At 29.3% G+C, this 16,134-nt stretch overlaps 1 protein-coding gene across 8 annotated transcripts in view; it reads left to right on the top strand.

Annotated features, from left to right (window-relative positions):
* Nucleotides 1–16,134, top strand: part of LOC145293082 (uncharacterized) — a 721,286-nt gene that overhangs the window by 211,199 nt on the left and 493,953 nt on the right. For 4 of the 8 annotated variants that reach the window (XM_080139435.1, XM_080139436.1, XM_080139434.1 and 1 more), the window contains one exon: nt 6,790–6,867. The exons of the other annotated variants lie outside the window; for them this stretch is intronic. In XM_080139435.1, coding sequence (XP_079995561.1) covers nt 6,790–6,867 — 78 coding nt within the window. The remainder of the gene's footprint in view (nt 1–6,789; nt 6,868–16,134) is intronic. 8 annotated transcript variants of the gene reach the window in all.

Below are 16,134 nucleotides of genomic sequence, written 5' to 3'. Positions count from 1 at the left end.
AATAAAAAAAATAAATAAATGAAATAAAAACGAAATTTTAGGAGACAACAAGAAGAAGAAAGCCTAAACTGCAAAGATTGTCTGATTTCTATTGTTGAAGTGGCATTCCAGAGAAACCTAAAATTGTCCGAAATAAAGTGCACCGAAAGTAAAATCAAATGCAGTGTTCCGGGGTAAAAATCTTCAAGAGAATTTCATATGTTGTCAATAAATCCGAAGTTGTCGTATATGCAGGCATATCCGATAAAATATAAAAGATGCAGTATATTTTTAATGAAATATACACAATGGAAAAGCTGAAAATATTAGATTCACCAGAGAGAAATTAAAAAAAAAAACAAAATTCCTTATTAACTTCAAAATGCCATCTTTTAGATTTAACACACACACACACACACGCACACGCACACACACACGCACACAGACATATATATATATATATATATATATATATATATGTATATATATATATACTCGGGTTTTTTATTCAAAAGTAATGGACTAATGAATTCAACGAGGTTGTTAGATAGTGCTCAATAAAAAGAGCTGATAATATTTGTTTATTGTTATATAAACATGGTCACATCCTGCTGCTACAAATAGCCACTTGTTTCAATCAAACAACAGATATCATCAGGCAGCGACTTGACTATTCAAAAGTTCAATGAATAAACATAGATTATTCATTGAACTTTTGAATAGTCAAGTCGCTGCCTGATGATATCTGTTGTTTGATTGAAACAAGTGGCTATTTGTAGCAGCAGGATGTGACCATGTTTATATAACAATAAACAAATATATATATATATATATGTAAGTGAAAATGCCTGTCTGTCTGTCTGTCTGTCTGTCTGTGTACACTTCCCTAATAAATAACTCTGGCTATTAAGGAGGAAATGATCAACGATTTGACTTTAGAGAACTCTACTAAACTCTTCCGCCAATTTTGGGTCCAATCACTTGAAATTTTAGATATAGGTTCTTTGGACGTGGATCTAACTTTATAATTCAATGTCAGCCTAAAACAATAAATGTTAAGGGGTCATAATTTGGATCAAAGTTTGTAATAATATTACTAATAATACTACTAATATTTCTCTATGGTAGTTAAAGGGGTCTATTATATAGAAAGGCATTCCCGTACATATTCACACTTTTTAATATATATATATGCATATAAAGTTATGAACAATACATAAGGCATAAGAAAAGTCGGTTGGAACTGCTAGTATATATAAAAGTGAAAATGTCTGTCTGTCTTTGTGTGTGTGTGGGGGGGGTGGCAGTGTACATTTCCCTACTAAATAACTCTGTCAATTTTCTGCCTAGAGACTCGAGATTTGATATATGAGGTATTGAGATCGGGTTTTGGCCAGAAATTTGGCTTTCAAAGGGGTCAAAGATCAACGGGCCTTTCATAACTCTACCAAACTCCTCCGCCAATGTTCGGGTTTGTTGCATGTATGGCTCTTGTCGGCTGCGACGTGGTTTGGCTGTGGAAATAATTATATAATCTCTCACATTCTGAATATATATGTGTGTGTGTGTGTGTGTGTGTGTGTGTGTGTGTGTGTGTGTGTGTGTGTGTGTGTGTGTGTGTGTGTGTGTGAATGTATAAAAACGAAAAGTATAAAAATTTATATCTTTTCTTTACTCACGTTCTATTGGGTGACGTGCAGAAAAAATGGTTTAAATATTTTTATATATACAAATGTTTTATTTCGGCAATAGTTGGCTAATAGAAAAAAATATATATTATATATATTAAGTATATTATATATTTAACAATATATTTCGGTACTTAATCTCAAGAAATCTTGTGTCCAAGAGAGATTGCATGTCCCAGAAGTTATTTTTCTACATAGAAAACAACATTCTTAAGGTACCATGGCTGTACACGGACTATAAAAGGGCACACACACACGCACGCACACACACACACACACGCATATATATGTGTGTGTGTGTGTGTGTGTGTGTGTGTGTGTGTGTGAGAGAGAGAGAGAGAGAGTGTGTGTAAGTTTGAAAAGCCGAGAGCAATATGGAAAGACCGGAACAGCAAAAGGAAACGGAGAAAAGACAAACAAACAAACAAACAAATAGACGGGTACGTTGGAGTAGAGAAATGTCTAATTATTTATTCATTTATCATACCTCTTCTCGCCATATACTCATCAGCAAACGAAGTTGCTGGCATGTCCGGAGTACATAAAGTCCGTTAGTGATATGGAACTTAGATTAATTACAAGAACTGAAGTGCACTGCATGTGTCAGATAGTTTTGTCAAAAGCTGGTTTTGTAAATCATCTGAAATCACACAATCAACCACAGGAACGGCAGTCTTATGTCGAGGCTTTTACAACACATCCGGCAACAATATGTTGTCATATTTGTGGTCTAATCTACAAATCTGAAAGTGGCCTGACACGACATACGAGTATTCACAATATTATCATGCGATCACCTTTATACAAGAAGGAATGTTTTTATGTCTCATATGTGTATTTTCATGTAGGACTAAAGCTGGAGTAAAATGTCACGTACGCACAATAATTAACTGAAAAGATAGCAAACGTTTGTCTAGAAGTAGCAATCATATATATATATATATATATATATATATATATATATATATATATATATGTGTGTATATGTATATGTATATATATATATATGTGTGTGTGTGTTTATATATAAATATATATCGAAATATATATATATATATATATATATATATATATGAATACTAGAAAACCGAAACATTCTCATGATTGTGTAGCAACATATTACAGCTTATGTAAAGACAAATTGAAAGTGTAACTTGCTCTAGTTCGGTATAGAGCACTCTTGTATTAATCTCGTTATATGTTACTGGTTAGTTTACCTCTGAAAAATAGCAACCTCAAATTATATATATATGCATGTATATATATATATATATATATATATATATATATATATATATATATAATTTAAAGGAGATTAGAATAATAGTCTAAAGAGCTAAGTGTATTTTAATGTAATAGTGAAATTACTAGTTTAATTAAAATACAGGAAATGCTCGTTGTAATTTAGATATATAATAAGCTCGATAGTTAAATGTCCTAGAGCTAATTCAATATTAAGTAATGTGATTTATAATTTAAAAATTTTTAAAAATTTTTTTAAATTTAAAAATCAAATTTTAATTAAATTAAAAATCAGTTTCGTAAGAAGGAACAACAACAAAGTCAATTATCTGTACGATCGTTTCGGAAATCCGTGCTTTTTATTTGTGGTATACATGAAGTCACGTAGAACAATTATACATAGTTTTTTTGGTAAGCACGGTCTCCTCATCAGCAAATTTAGGAGGATTTCTATTGAATTGAAAAGACACCAAAAATAAACCTAGCATTAAAAGTAAGGCAGATGAATCTGAAAAATTGAAGTAAAAGGTTTGGATTTAAAATTTATAAGAAAATTAGTATAGGTTAGAGATAGAAATGAGTAGAAAAAATATATATATATTTTTTTTTAATTTACATAATAAATTTGATTTAAAAATATATAGATATAGTTACCTTTTAGTTTTTCTTTTTTTTAAATCAGGAACTGTATCTAAAGTAGTCATTTAGATGTTTGCTATAGCTTTTTATTTTATTGAATGATGAATTTTAAAAGGGCGACGCTCGTGCAGTAAATTGTTTCCGTTAGCGTATTTTGATTTAAAGACGCTACAGTTAATATCTATAGAGAGAGAATATTTATTTTGCGAGTTTTTAAGGGGAGATAATTGTCATGTGTTATTGGCTTTATTTATTATTTGATTTACGAGTCTAAGGGCGGTAATTGGTCTAACTTAATTTATTAAAAAAAAAAATTTAAAAAAAGTAATCTATTTTTACTAATGAGTAATTTTTAATGATTTAAGGTGGTTTATATTTATTAAATTTAAACCAACGTTTATGATTACATGATAGAAGCTCATGTCTTGAATTTACTAGTTTGGTTGTGCTTTTTATATCTTCATATTTAAAAATTTTTAGGGTTTCTTTTGTACATAATGTACAAAATTTATCTCCTGGTTTATATGATTTGCAAGTCTCAATTATTTGCCATTTTAAGTTGAAAGAAATATTGCTATTTTTTAGTTGCCAAATATAGTTGGATAGAGTAGTTTGGTTTGATAGAGAGTTATTTTTAAAAGAATGTTCGTGCGTTGAAATTCTATGTTTTATTGGGCCAGATGTGGAACCAATATATATTACCTCTTGATTATTATGATTATTTTCCGTTAGGTCTATTGTTGGATTATAATGTGGTGGGTTGGTTAGTAATTGATCGGTAGATTGATTTAAGTTGGTGTTATTATTTAATCTGGTAGTTGAGTTATGGCTGTTGATAGGTTCTTGTATATTTGGAGTTTTTGATACTGTGCAGCTATAGATAGCATTTTTAATTTTACATGAGCCTTGTAGGGGACATTTATGTTTTCTTCTACAGTTACAGTCCGATGTATTTTGTATAGTTGTATTTTGTAGTTTATTAATTTTATTATTATTAGAGCTAATTATTTTCTCTTCAAGAGTCATAGAGTGGATGAAACGCGGAATATTCAGTGTAGCTCAATCGCCATATATATTTTATAAATTACTAACTAGCTCTACCTACGTATTGAGCACTTTCGAAGTAAATACTTAAAGTTTACGCATAAATCTATACTTTCGTATATTAATTTTATGTGAGTAAATTAAGTAGTTATATATATATATATATATATATATATATATATATATATGTGTGTGTGTGTGTGTGTGTGTGTGTGTGTGTGTGTGCCAATCTTTTAACAATAATTACATATTCGGTATTAGCGTCTCCTTCTTCCGTGATCCCTGACGAAGGAGACGATAATGCCGAATATAAAGCTGATATAATATGGCTCCGAATGAAAAACTGCAATAATAACACCCATGGTCATTTTTTACTATCATATCAAACCATCTCTAATTTGAACGAAACCTGCATATATATATGAGTGTGCGTGTGTTTATGTCTGTATATATATATATATATATATATATATATATATATATATATATATATATAATTCTGTGCTTCTTTCTGTGTGTGGCGGTGTACCGCTAAATATATCATCTTGATATGAAATATCCACGTATTATCTTAAAGGTTTATAGGAAAACAATGTTGAAAATTTTTAAATATTGCTCATCTTATTGAAATAACAGAAATCAAGATATTATATTTTTAAAGGAAAAATTCAAAATTTCGAGGATCCTCGACTTATATCACTGATAATTGTTTGATGTACACACACACACGCGCACATATATGTATATGTATATATATATATATATATATATATATATATATATATATATATATATATATATACATATATATATATATATGTGTGTTTGTGTGTGTGTATAATATTAAATGAAAAATGAAAAATAACAGTAATATATCACTTTATTATGACACCAGATCAATAAGGAAAAGGTAAGGGGGAATCTAAGTAGGCATTTCGAAGCTATATATATATATATATATATATATATATATATATATATATATATATATATATATATATATATATATATATTAGTGTTGGGATGATTAATCGGAATCGGGAATCGGAAAATCGGAAGATTTGGGGGTATCCGTATCGGAATTGGAAAAATTCATGCCTATATTCCGATGCCGAAACGAGTCTTTTAATTGTCTTTTTTAATTTGATTTTGTTTAAAGTAAAATCTTCCATTGCTGGTAATAATGATAAAATAAAATAAAAAACATTTATTGATTTTGAATTACTAGTAAAACTAAAATCGATAGATCGTCCTCCATCAGTGTATTTTGACGCTCAGGAAAATATCTGCATATTTAATATGTGTTTTTACGAAACTCTGGAAAATAATAATATTATCGTTAAATCTTTAGAGATTTATAAAGAGTCGGAATCGGAATCGGGAATTTTGTACGGAATCGGTAACAGTATAAGAATCGGGAAAAATATTGGAATCGTCCCATCACTTATACATATATATATATATATATATATATATATATATATATATATATATATATATATATATATATATATATACATATATATATATATTATGGTAACGTTCCCTCTACACCTCTCCAGTGCTCAGGGTTTCGTCGTCAGATTTTTACGCCTGCTGTGGTCCTCTTCTAAAAATAAAGGACTGGACCACAATAGAAACAACATTTAATGAGTGACTTTCAACAAGATGAGACCCATTATAATGTAACATATATGTGATGAGTTATTACACCAAATAATCAACATTTTATATATTTTTTTTATCTATGAGACTGAAATTTATGAAATAACGTTTCAATTCATACCATCTTATTTTTTTACACGTCATTTTTATTATTCTCATTGTATTCGCATTTCAAAGAATTACATTTGCATCTTAGCGCCAGTATTTCATGCATCGAATTTTCTTTTGTTTTCTCCCATTTTCCTAATAAAGACACGAATGACAATATTTTATGACAAGAAAATAAATAACTAAAATGGAATATCATTGTCATGAAAAACAAATTGGGCGAATGTAAAAGATAGAAAAAATATCCAAATTTGCCGAGAAAGTGTTTGGAATCTCAGTATCGACCTGGTCTCCTCCCCAAACCCCAAATCGACCGAAACGCCATCTTCAGCGAGACTTGATAATATCCGGACGTGGCTGACACCATTTTGTCGTTAGTATTGATGTGTTGTTTATTAAATGTGTTTCTCTTCGTTTCTTGTAGGTTAGGATTGGCCGAGTATGTGACAAGCAGGCAGAGGGAATCGCTAGCGTCCATCTCAAATCGGTCTAAGAAGGCGGGGTAAGGATCCTATTAAAAACACACACAAAAAAAAGAAGTAATACACGTCTTCTAGCCTGCCTCCCAAATCCCGCGTAGTTTGCAGTGTGTTTTCTTTTTATCCGTTTGCAGTAGAGTAGAAACCTTAGTCTGAGTCTGAAAAAAAAAATCGCCTTCTCTTTTTGGTCAGTAGGAAGGGGTGAAAATCTAATATGGCGAATTGAAAAAAAAAATGGACGCCATATTTACGTCACATTGACATTTTTTTTAAATCGCAAATAAATTCCAATGCATAGTTTTGACGACAAGGTGTTATTATTATTATTATTATTATTATTATTATTATCATTATTATTATTATTATTATTATTATTATTATTATTATTATTATTAGACAAGTTTCCTCGGTTTTACTGTTTTAATTTCAACGTTTTGGCTCTTTCGGTGGTCATTAATTATGGCGTCATTGACGTATTTTTGAAACGGGCGATTTCTTGTGAAAAAGAAGTACGTGACAAAAACAAAAACAAAAGGACATAAGCATCTCACGATAATCTAATAAAAATAAATCATTATTATTGCATATGATATTAGAATATGTCCGAAGATTACAACTGCCGAAGCCTATAAAACCCAAAACGTTGCGATTGAAAAAAAAAAAAGAACACAGAAAACTACGGAACAATTCCGAATCAGTATATAAAATAAAAAAAATATATCAAATAATATTAACGTAAAAGTTTGGATCTAATCATTATTTTTGATGAAAAAATTATCTTTGGTTTCCTTTTGTTATAGCTAAAATTATGCTCAAATTCGGAAAAATGTACTTGATTTTTATTTATTATAATTGAAATTACGCTATAATTCAGCAAAAATATTAGTTTTTCTTTTGATTTAGCGAAAATTATGCTAAAATTCAACAAAAAGTGTTTGGTTTACTTTTGTTGTAGCTCAAATTCAACAAAAATATTTGGTTTCCTTTTATTATAGCTAAAATTATGCTAAAATTCAACCAAAGTCTTTGATGTTCTTTTGTTGAAGGTAAAATTGTGCTAAAATTCAACAAAAAACGTATTTTGTTTGTCGTTTGTTATCAGCTGAAATTGAGCTAAAATTCAACAAAAGTTCTTGGTCTTTGTTTATTATAGCTACATTTCCATTAAACTTCAACGAAAAAATTGTTTTTAATTTTCTTTTGGTATAGCTAAAATTATATTTCAATTCAACAAAACATATATCCAGTTTTTATTTTGCTGTAACTGAAATTACGCTAAAATTCAACAAAAATTGTATTTGTTTTTCTTTTGTTATAGCTGAAATAACGCTAAACGAAAACCAAAATATATTTGTTTTTTGTTTTGTTTTTCAATTATGCTAAACAAAATAAGCATTTGGTTTGTTTCGTTATAGCTGACATTTTGCTTAAAACCAAGAACCATATTTTTGGCATTCTTTTGTTATAGCTGAAATTACCCTAAAATTCAACAAAAAATAACTTTGGTTTTCTTTTATTATAGCTGAAATTTTGCTGAAATGAAACAAAAGAAGGGGGTTAAAATAAGATTTGTCGTCTTCCTAGTGATACTACCGAGAAGGTTATTTGGTAGAATTTCGTGACATTTCATAGTGATCACTTTCGTTTGACATTTGTTTGCTTTCTTGTTACATTTCAGTCCATTCCTCATCTTCAACGCCAACACATCAATAAATCTCTACTCGTATTCATTTATCAACATCATACTCAATCATGTCTGGGAATACATACATATACATATATACATATATATATATATATATATATATATATATATATATATATATGTGTGTGTGTGTGTGTATATAAATATATATATATATATGTATATATATGCATATATGTGTACATATATATACATATATATGTACATATATGTACATATATACATATATATGCATATAAATATACACATATATATACATATATATACATATAATTATACATATATATATACATATATATATGCACATATATATGCATATATATATACATATATATGTACATACATATATATGCATATATATACATATATCTATACATATATATGTGTGTGTGTGTGTGTGTGTGTGTGTGTGTGTGTGTGTGTGTGTGTGTGTGTGTGTGTGTGTGTGTGTGTGTGTGTGTGTGTGTGTGTGTGAGAGAGGTTTGTGGGAGAAAAAAGCCTCCATTATGAAGAAAAAAGCAATACAGAAGCATAATATTTATATATTTGCGTTACAGAAAAAAAAAACAGAAAATAAAAACAGAAAAACAAAAACACCGCTAACGCCCTTTTTTTTAATCCATAAGAAAAATGGACCAATCTAATGCTCATCCATGTCGGCCAAAGAGAATCAAACATATATGACAAGAGGCTGATCATCTTGGTTCTTGATTTGAAAACAGCGGTACCTGTGTTTTTCTAATCTTTTATATAACATACGCGCACTGTTGGAATACACATTGAAACAAACATACATTACTCGTACGCACTTTATTATGTTATATTATAAGTATATGAAGAAAATATTAATAATATTTATGTTCAACCGGGAGAAATGTTACACTAAGGTCAGAAAGTTTGATTGAAAAGTTAGCGATCCAGAAAAGGAGGGCTCTGTTCCTAACAAAATGTATGTGCAGTCCCTCGACGATTAGTAATAAATATCAATAAAGCCTTATTTGTCACCGTGGCTTAATAACCTTCCATTGGCGCGTCACCACAAATTGATTTTTATGCACGGCAATGCGCCATCCTACTCAGCCAAGGCTACATCTTACCTAAAGTCCTTAGGTATTATTGGAGAAAATTTGATGACATGACCTCCTTGTTCTCCAGATATAAGCACAATTGAGCAGCTCTGGTCAATAAAAAAGATGAAAGTTTATGAAGGAGAGGTTAAATTTTCATCGAAGAATGAAATTTGGAGGAAGATTTTGGAAGTTTCCTATAACATTACATCATCTCAAATCCGCCGATTGACATCATCAGTTCACAAGTGAGTTTGAAGCATGAGAGTTATGTTGATAGATAAATGTTTCCTTAAACAAAATAATGTGAAATTCCTTCTTGTTTTTGGTTAATGTTGTTACTGGGTATGCTCTTTCTTTCGTTTAAATAGAAATATGAAGAAATTGTTTTATAACCGAAAATATACATTTTAGACACTTGCAATGAAGTGATACATACTTAAAATTACCAGAAAATTAAAAAAAAAAATAGCATAACTTTCAAATTATTTGTTTAAATTCCACAAAAGTCATGGAAATAATGCACCTTGTTATGCTCTTCCAGTGTTATACCAAATTTCATTTCTCTTGCTTTCATAACAATTTAAAAATTTTAAAAAATATTAACCTGCAATAAAGCGATACACAGGGTTTATATATATATAAACTCTTGACAAATCAGTATGTTATTTCTATTCATCTTCTGCGATTACTGACTTATTCTTATAATTTCAGGTTCAAATGAACAGCTACAGCAGGAATTGGAATACACTCTGCTAATGTCTGATTGTCACAGTTGGTTAATTTCAAAAACGCAATCTGGACATGAGGAAACTTTAGAAGAACGATATGCCATAAAAGTCAGTTTTAAACAGAAAATGTACAGAAACGTATGGAATGCTTCAGACTGCTTTTGGATCGTCTTGCATGATTTTTTTTTTTTTTGAGTGCCATAAAAGATTCAAGGAAGGCAGGGAGTCTGTGAAAGATGATGAGAAATCTGGGAAGACTAAGGAAGACAGAACTCCAGAGTTAATTGACCAAATAAAGAATTTCATGTCTAAGGACTGTGGAGTGTTAATAGAGACAAGAAGTGCATTATTTGATGTCAGTGTTAGAACTATACACACAATTATTTGCGAGGAAATGAAGACGTGGAAGATTGGCGCGAAGTTTTTCCCAGGGGTGCCCAGAGAAAACCACAGACTATTTGACCAAGATGAGCCTCAAGACAGTTCCTTATCTTCCCCATAGTCTAATCCTTGTTCCCTGTGATGTTTGGTTATTCCCTAAGCTCAAGGAAAATCTTAGAGGCTCTCGCTATGAGACAATTGAGGAGATGAAAGAGGCTGTGACGAGCGTCATTGACACCCTCATACAAAATAAGTGGCATGGGGGCGTTCCAGAATTTGTCAGAACGGTACAAGTGCATTGTAGCCAGAGAAGATTACTTCGAAGAGGACTAGTGTTTTATGTTTGTCCTATCAATAAAAGTGACCAAACGAAAAAAAATCTGGAAATTTATTGAAGGCAACTCGAATATATATATATATATATATATATATATATATATATATATATATATATATATATATATAGCTAATATGTCTACGTGTAATGTAACTATTTGAGGCAGTGATTGCAAATGAATAAATAACATAAAGTACTTATTAAATAGCTCAATAGTGTTATACTAGAGCTATAAATTAACTAGAACAGTCCTATTCTTGAGTTGAAATATTATTTTAAATATTGTTTTTTTTATATCGCGCTGATGAAACCCAAGGTTGGGCAATTACAATTTGATGAGCTATTATATTCTTATACGCCAACACTAGCGAGTGAAACAACTGTCCTCCATGTTGTGACCAATAAAAGCAAAACTTTCCGAAAATGGGTAAATACTTATGTATCTCTCGCTAGTAATCTGATATATACATATATATATATATATATATATATATATATATATATATATATATATATATATATATTTGAAAAGTATTAAGAATTTTTTTTAACAACTTTCTTTTTGAGTTTTTCTAATTCACGCATAGATTTTCTATTAATAAAATACGTAAATTGGAAAAAAAATCAAAAAGAAAATCATTAAACAGAACAATATATTTTAAACGAAAACTTGCTATATATATATATATATATATATATATATATATATATATATATATATATATATATATATCAACCTTTTTTCTGTAAAGTCTGAGGAGGCTACATGACCGTCAAAAAATGGTCGCGTAGCTGAAACAAAACTGTAACTAAAACGGTAATAAAAAACAAAACGCATATTTGCTCTACAACAGTATTGAGCACTTTCTTCAGGTTTTTATTAGTTACCATTTCTAATATATATATATATATATATATATATATATATATATATATATATATATATATATACATGTCTAATTCTGAACGTGTAGTGTATGGACGAGTTGATAAGGCTGCAACAAAAATAGTTACAATAACAACATCAATAAAAATATCGCATAAAACGATATTTCGTGTCTGAGTTGCAATTATTTTGCATTCATATACTAAACACACACAAACATGTGTACAACTATGAAAATTGTGTGTATATGCATGAATATAATAGATGTTTTGAATGAATCTAATTATTTACGAATATGCATTTTTACCTAAATGCAAGTTGGGAATAATTTTCTCTTTAACTAATTTGGTACCTCCGTACAAGGAGCTGAATATGTATTGTTTTTTAAGATATAATACGATTTATAATATAATTATTATATTTTAAAAGCCAAGAATATAACATGCATATAGATTTATATATGTTTATACATATATATATATATATATATATATATATATATATATATATAACTTTAAAAAGTCGTAGTACATTAAAGTTTACAAGGTGAATCGACGCAGTAAACCTAAAAGTAATATAGATATAAGGTTTCTGCTATCCATAAACAATATTATTATTTATATATATATATATATATATATATATATATATATATATATATATATATATATATATATATATATGTATTTACATACTAGCAGTAGTTCCGCCTTGCTTTGCTCGGGTCTATGTACGGGCTAAAACCAAAATATAAAGTGTTGCATGGATTCAAATTCCTTATATATGAAGTTTCATGTCTGTAGACCAAAAACTCTAGGAGGAGTTTGGTAGGCAAAATTTGTTAAACAAGAATATATACGTATACATAAATATATATGGAAACAATTTTGTGTTTACTATAAACTTTTTACGCAAATATTTTGCAAGTGTAAATCATGTAGAATATCTGCATGAATATGATTACATGTAATAGTTAATGATTATCCCATTAGAAAACCGAAGCAACTAATAGGGAATTAATTAAAATGAATGTTTAAAAGAATATGCAAATTAGCCAGATCGTTTGCTAGTGAATGCAATCCCACGACCCATATATAAGAAAATTGTATTTTCTTTTTAAATAAATAGAAAAGAGAGTTTTTGATATGAATATCAATACATACAAAGTAAAACGAATTCATAGGGGTATATATATATATATATATATATATATATATATATATATATATATATATATATATATATATATATATATATATATATAGGATTGATATGTAGTTTGCTTGAAGCATTGTGTGGGATAGGTATGTAAAAGAGATTTAGAAGGCTGTCACAATGCGAGGAATGAATTATAGTCGCTGTTGGTAAGAGGAGACGAGAACAAGTGGAGATTTACAAATCAATAAGTACATATATGCTTTGAATCGACCTGTTACGCACACCATTTGAAAAGGGAAATTTTTTTCCGAAATTAATAATGGAATACGTCGCATGAATACAAGTAAGACATTTAACCATACAACTGAATAAATATATATATATAAAAAATAAAAAATAATAATATATATATATATATATGTACTTATTGATTTGTAAATCGCCACTTGTTTTCGTCTCCTCTTACCAACAGCGACTATAATTCATTCCTCGCATTGTGACAGCCTTCTAAATCTCTTTTACATACATACATATATATATATATATATATATATATATATATATATATATATATATATATATATATGGTCGACTCTCGCGTCGATTCGACGTATGAGCTTCCGTCGCCACAACAACTAAGTTGCTCTGAAATCCACATATATATATATATATATATATATATATATATATATATATATATATATATATATATATATATATATATATATATGGGGGAGTCAAAGAAGTATATAAGGACGCTTTAATAAAGACTTCGATATGATAAAATTAAACTTGACAGGCAAGAGCAGTTTAGATCCAAGAGGAAAATATATATTTATAGTAGAAAAAATATACTATTGTACGATATTGCTAACTTTCGTTCAATATTGCAAAAGTATTCGTTTGATATTGCAAAATTATTTGCACGACAAAACGAAGATATCGTGCTGTTGATATTAATAATTATTTTTATTTTATTTAAAAAAAAGTATTTACATATGATGTTTTAGAAGATGTTCATCGAAACACAGACCAAACATTTTTAAAGTATTTAAACGTGTAATATTATCAGATAATTTTAATATTTTTATCAGTGAGAATTTCATTAGATACTGATGCGCGTATTCTACCGCGATGAAGTAATGACGTTATTATTAAGAGACCCATTTTTTACGTGGGCTCTGTTAACTATTCTGTACTTTCACCTAACAATTTAGTAAACAAAAGATACCGTAAAAATTTAACATAAACATTTTCTCTAAAAAAGAAAAAAAATACGGTTCGTGACTCTGTAGAAGTACCAACGGTTATCTTCAAGTTTAGCCACCCTGTGTTTACAAAGTACCATGCTTAGTATCATTTTAATCATATTAAATACAATGATGCTTGTTTTAGATAAAGTCAAGAGATTGATTTTTTGATATGTCTTTTTAAGCAGTACTTAAACGTGACAGACACACAGACAGATTGATAGCTCGAGCCTCTTGGACACATGTCATAAACTACTCATTGGCAACACTCATCGATTTCATTTGATGCGCGGGTTTAGCGAGAAAATTGCTATTCAAAAGTGAACCAGAACATACTGATCGACGGACGCATTTATCTTTTACTTGTGGGCGTATCTAAAAACGCGTAGGCACATTAAAAATGCGTCGGCGTATTTTTACAAATGTGAGCATGTCTGAAAATCTCAATGGAGTAAAGACACGTTTATTCACTAAAATCTACTTATTTTAAGAAGATTAAAAAAAAAAAGATGGCCGATGTCACTGAAAGTCATTCCGGGTCAGTGGATCGATCCTTATGCGTATCCGATAGTTGAATAAAAGTACTGAGAAAATGCTGGAAATCAATGAGATATTGGAATACCAAAATCTGATTAAGAAAAAAAAATTCTGTTAAAATGATGGCAAAAAAAAAAAAATACACCTACGCCTTGGAAATCAACGCATCGATTTCTTTCTCCACTCATAAAATAATGACCGCTAAAATGTTTTTTTTTTTTTTTTGTAAGTATATATTTGCCGTACCACAAAAACGATGCCGTAATGCCTGTGAGAATAATACCATTTTCAAAGAAAAGCTTCGATACTACCCTTAAAAGAAAATAATACCTGAGAGTATGGTCTTACAATAACAGAACAGACATTGCACTAACCTTAAAAGAAGTGTGTACCTCGCCATTTTAATTTAATTATATTTTTCTTATTAATGAATTCAATTTACGATAAAATAGGTTATCATTTAAAATCGCCGCAAATCATTTCTTTGTTTGAATATTTTAAAACTAAACATTAAGCGGAAGTGAGTTTTCAGGACATTCATCGTCAAGCCCAAATATCAGCTGACGTGATATTGTAAACAAACACAGACGGAATTTGGTAAATTACATTATCATTATTATTTATTTTATTTATTTGCAAGTATATCTTTGCCATACCACAAAAAACGATGTGGTAATGCCTGGGAGAATAATACTATTTTCAAAGAAAAGATTCTATACTTCGCTTAACAGAAAATAATAACTGAGAGTATGGTCTGACAATAACAAAACGTGCATTGCACTTACCCCAAAAGAAGAGCGCAATTCTTTAGTTGTTAATCTTATGAATAAAGAACAGATACTACGCTCTCTTAAAACAATGAAGCAATGTTTATGATGATAGTATTAAAAACATACACATAATAGATCTTACGAGCAGAAAATCCGGCGTCGTCAGGGATTGAATGAGGATGAATAAATGTAACATTTATTGTCATCCAAATCGGTTAAATCGCCCATTTTTTAATCAAATTAATTTCCTGCTTTCGATAACCCCCTAACCGCCTTAGCACTGTACCGCAGTAGTTTAGTCTACAATACATTGTAGTCTACATTGCGTTGTAGAGAATCTAATTGATTCTATAAAAATGATCTGTAGATAATGTGTTTACTTAAAGTTTAAAATGCAAAAGTCAGTTATCTTGGTTCCATTGTGCTCTAAACAGAAACATTAATTTCGAACGTACTCCCCCCCTGTTT

The sequence above is a fragment of the Euprymna scolopes genome, chromosome 14 (assembly GCF_053919585.1).
Source record: "Euprymna scolopes isolate OS-2025 chromosome 14, ASM5391958v1, whole genome shotgun sequence".
In the NCBI taxonomy this organism is placed as follows: domain Eukaryota; kingdom Metazoa; phylum Mollusca; class Cephalopoda; order Sepiida; family Sepiolidae; genus Euprymna; species Euprymna scolopes.
Note: the sequence above shows the minus strand (reverse complement) of the source record. Positions and strands in the feature narration are given on the sequence as shown.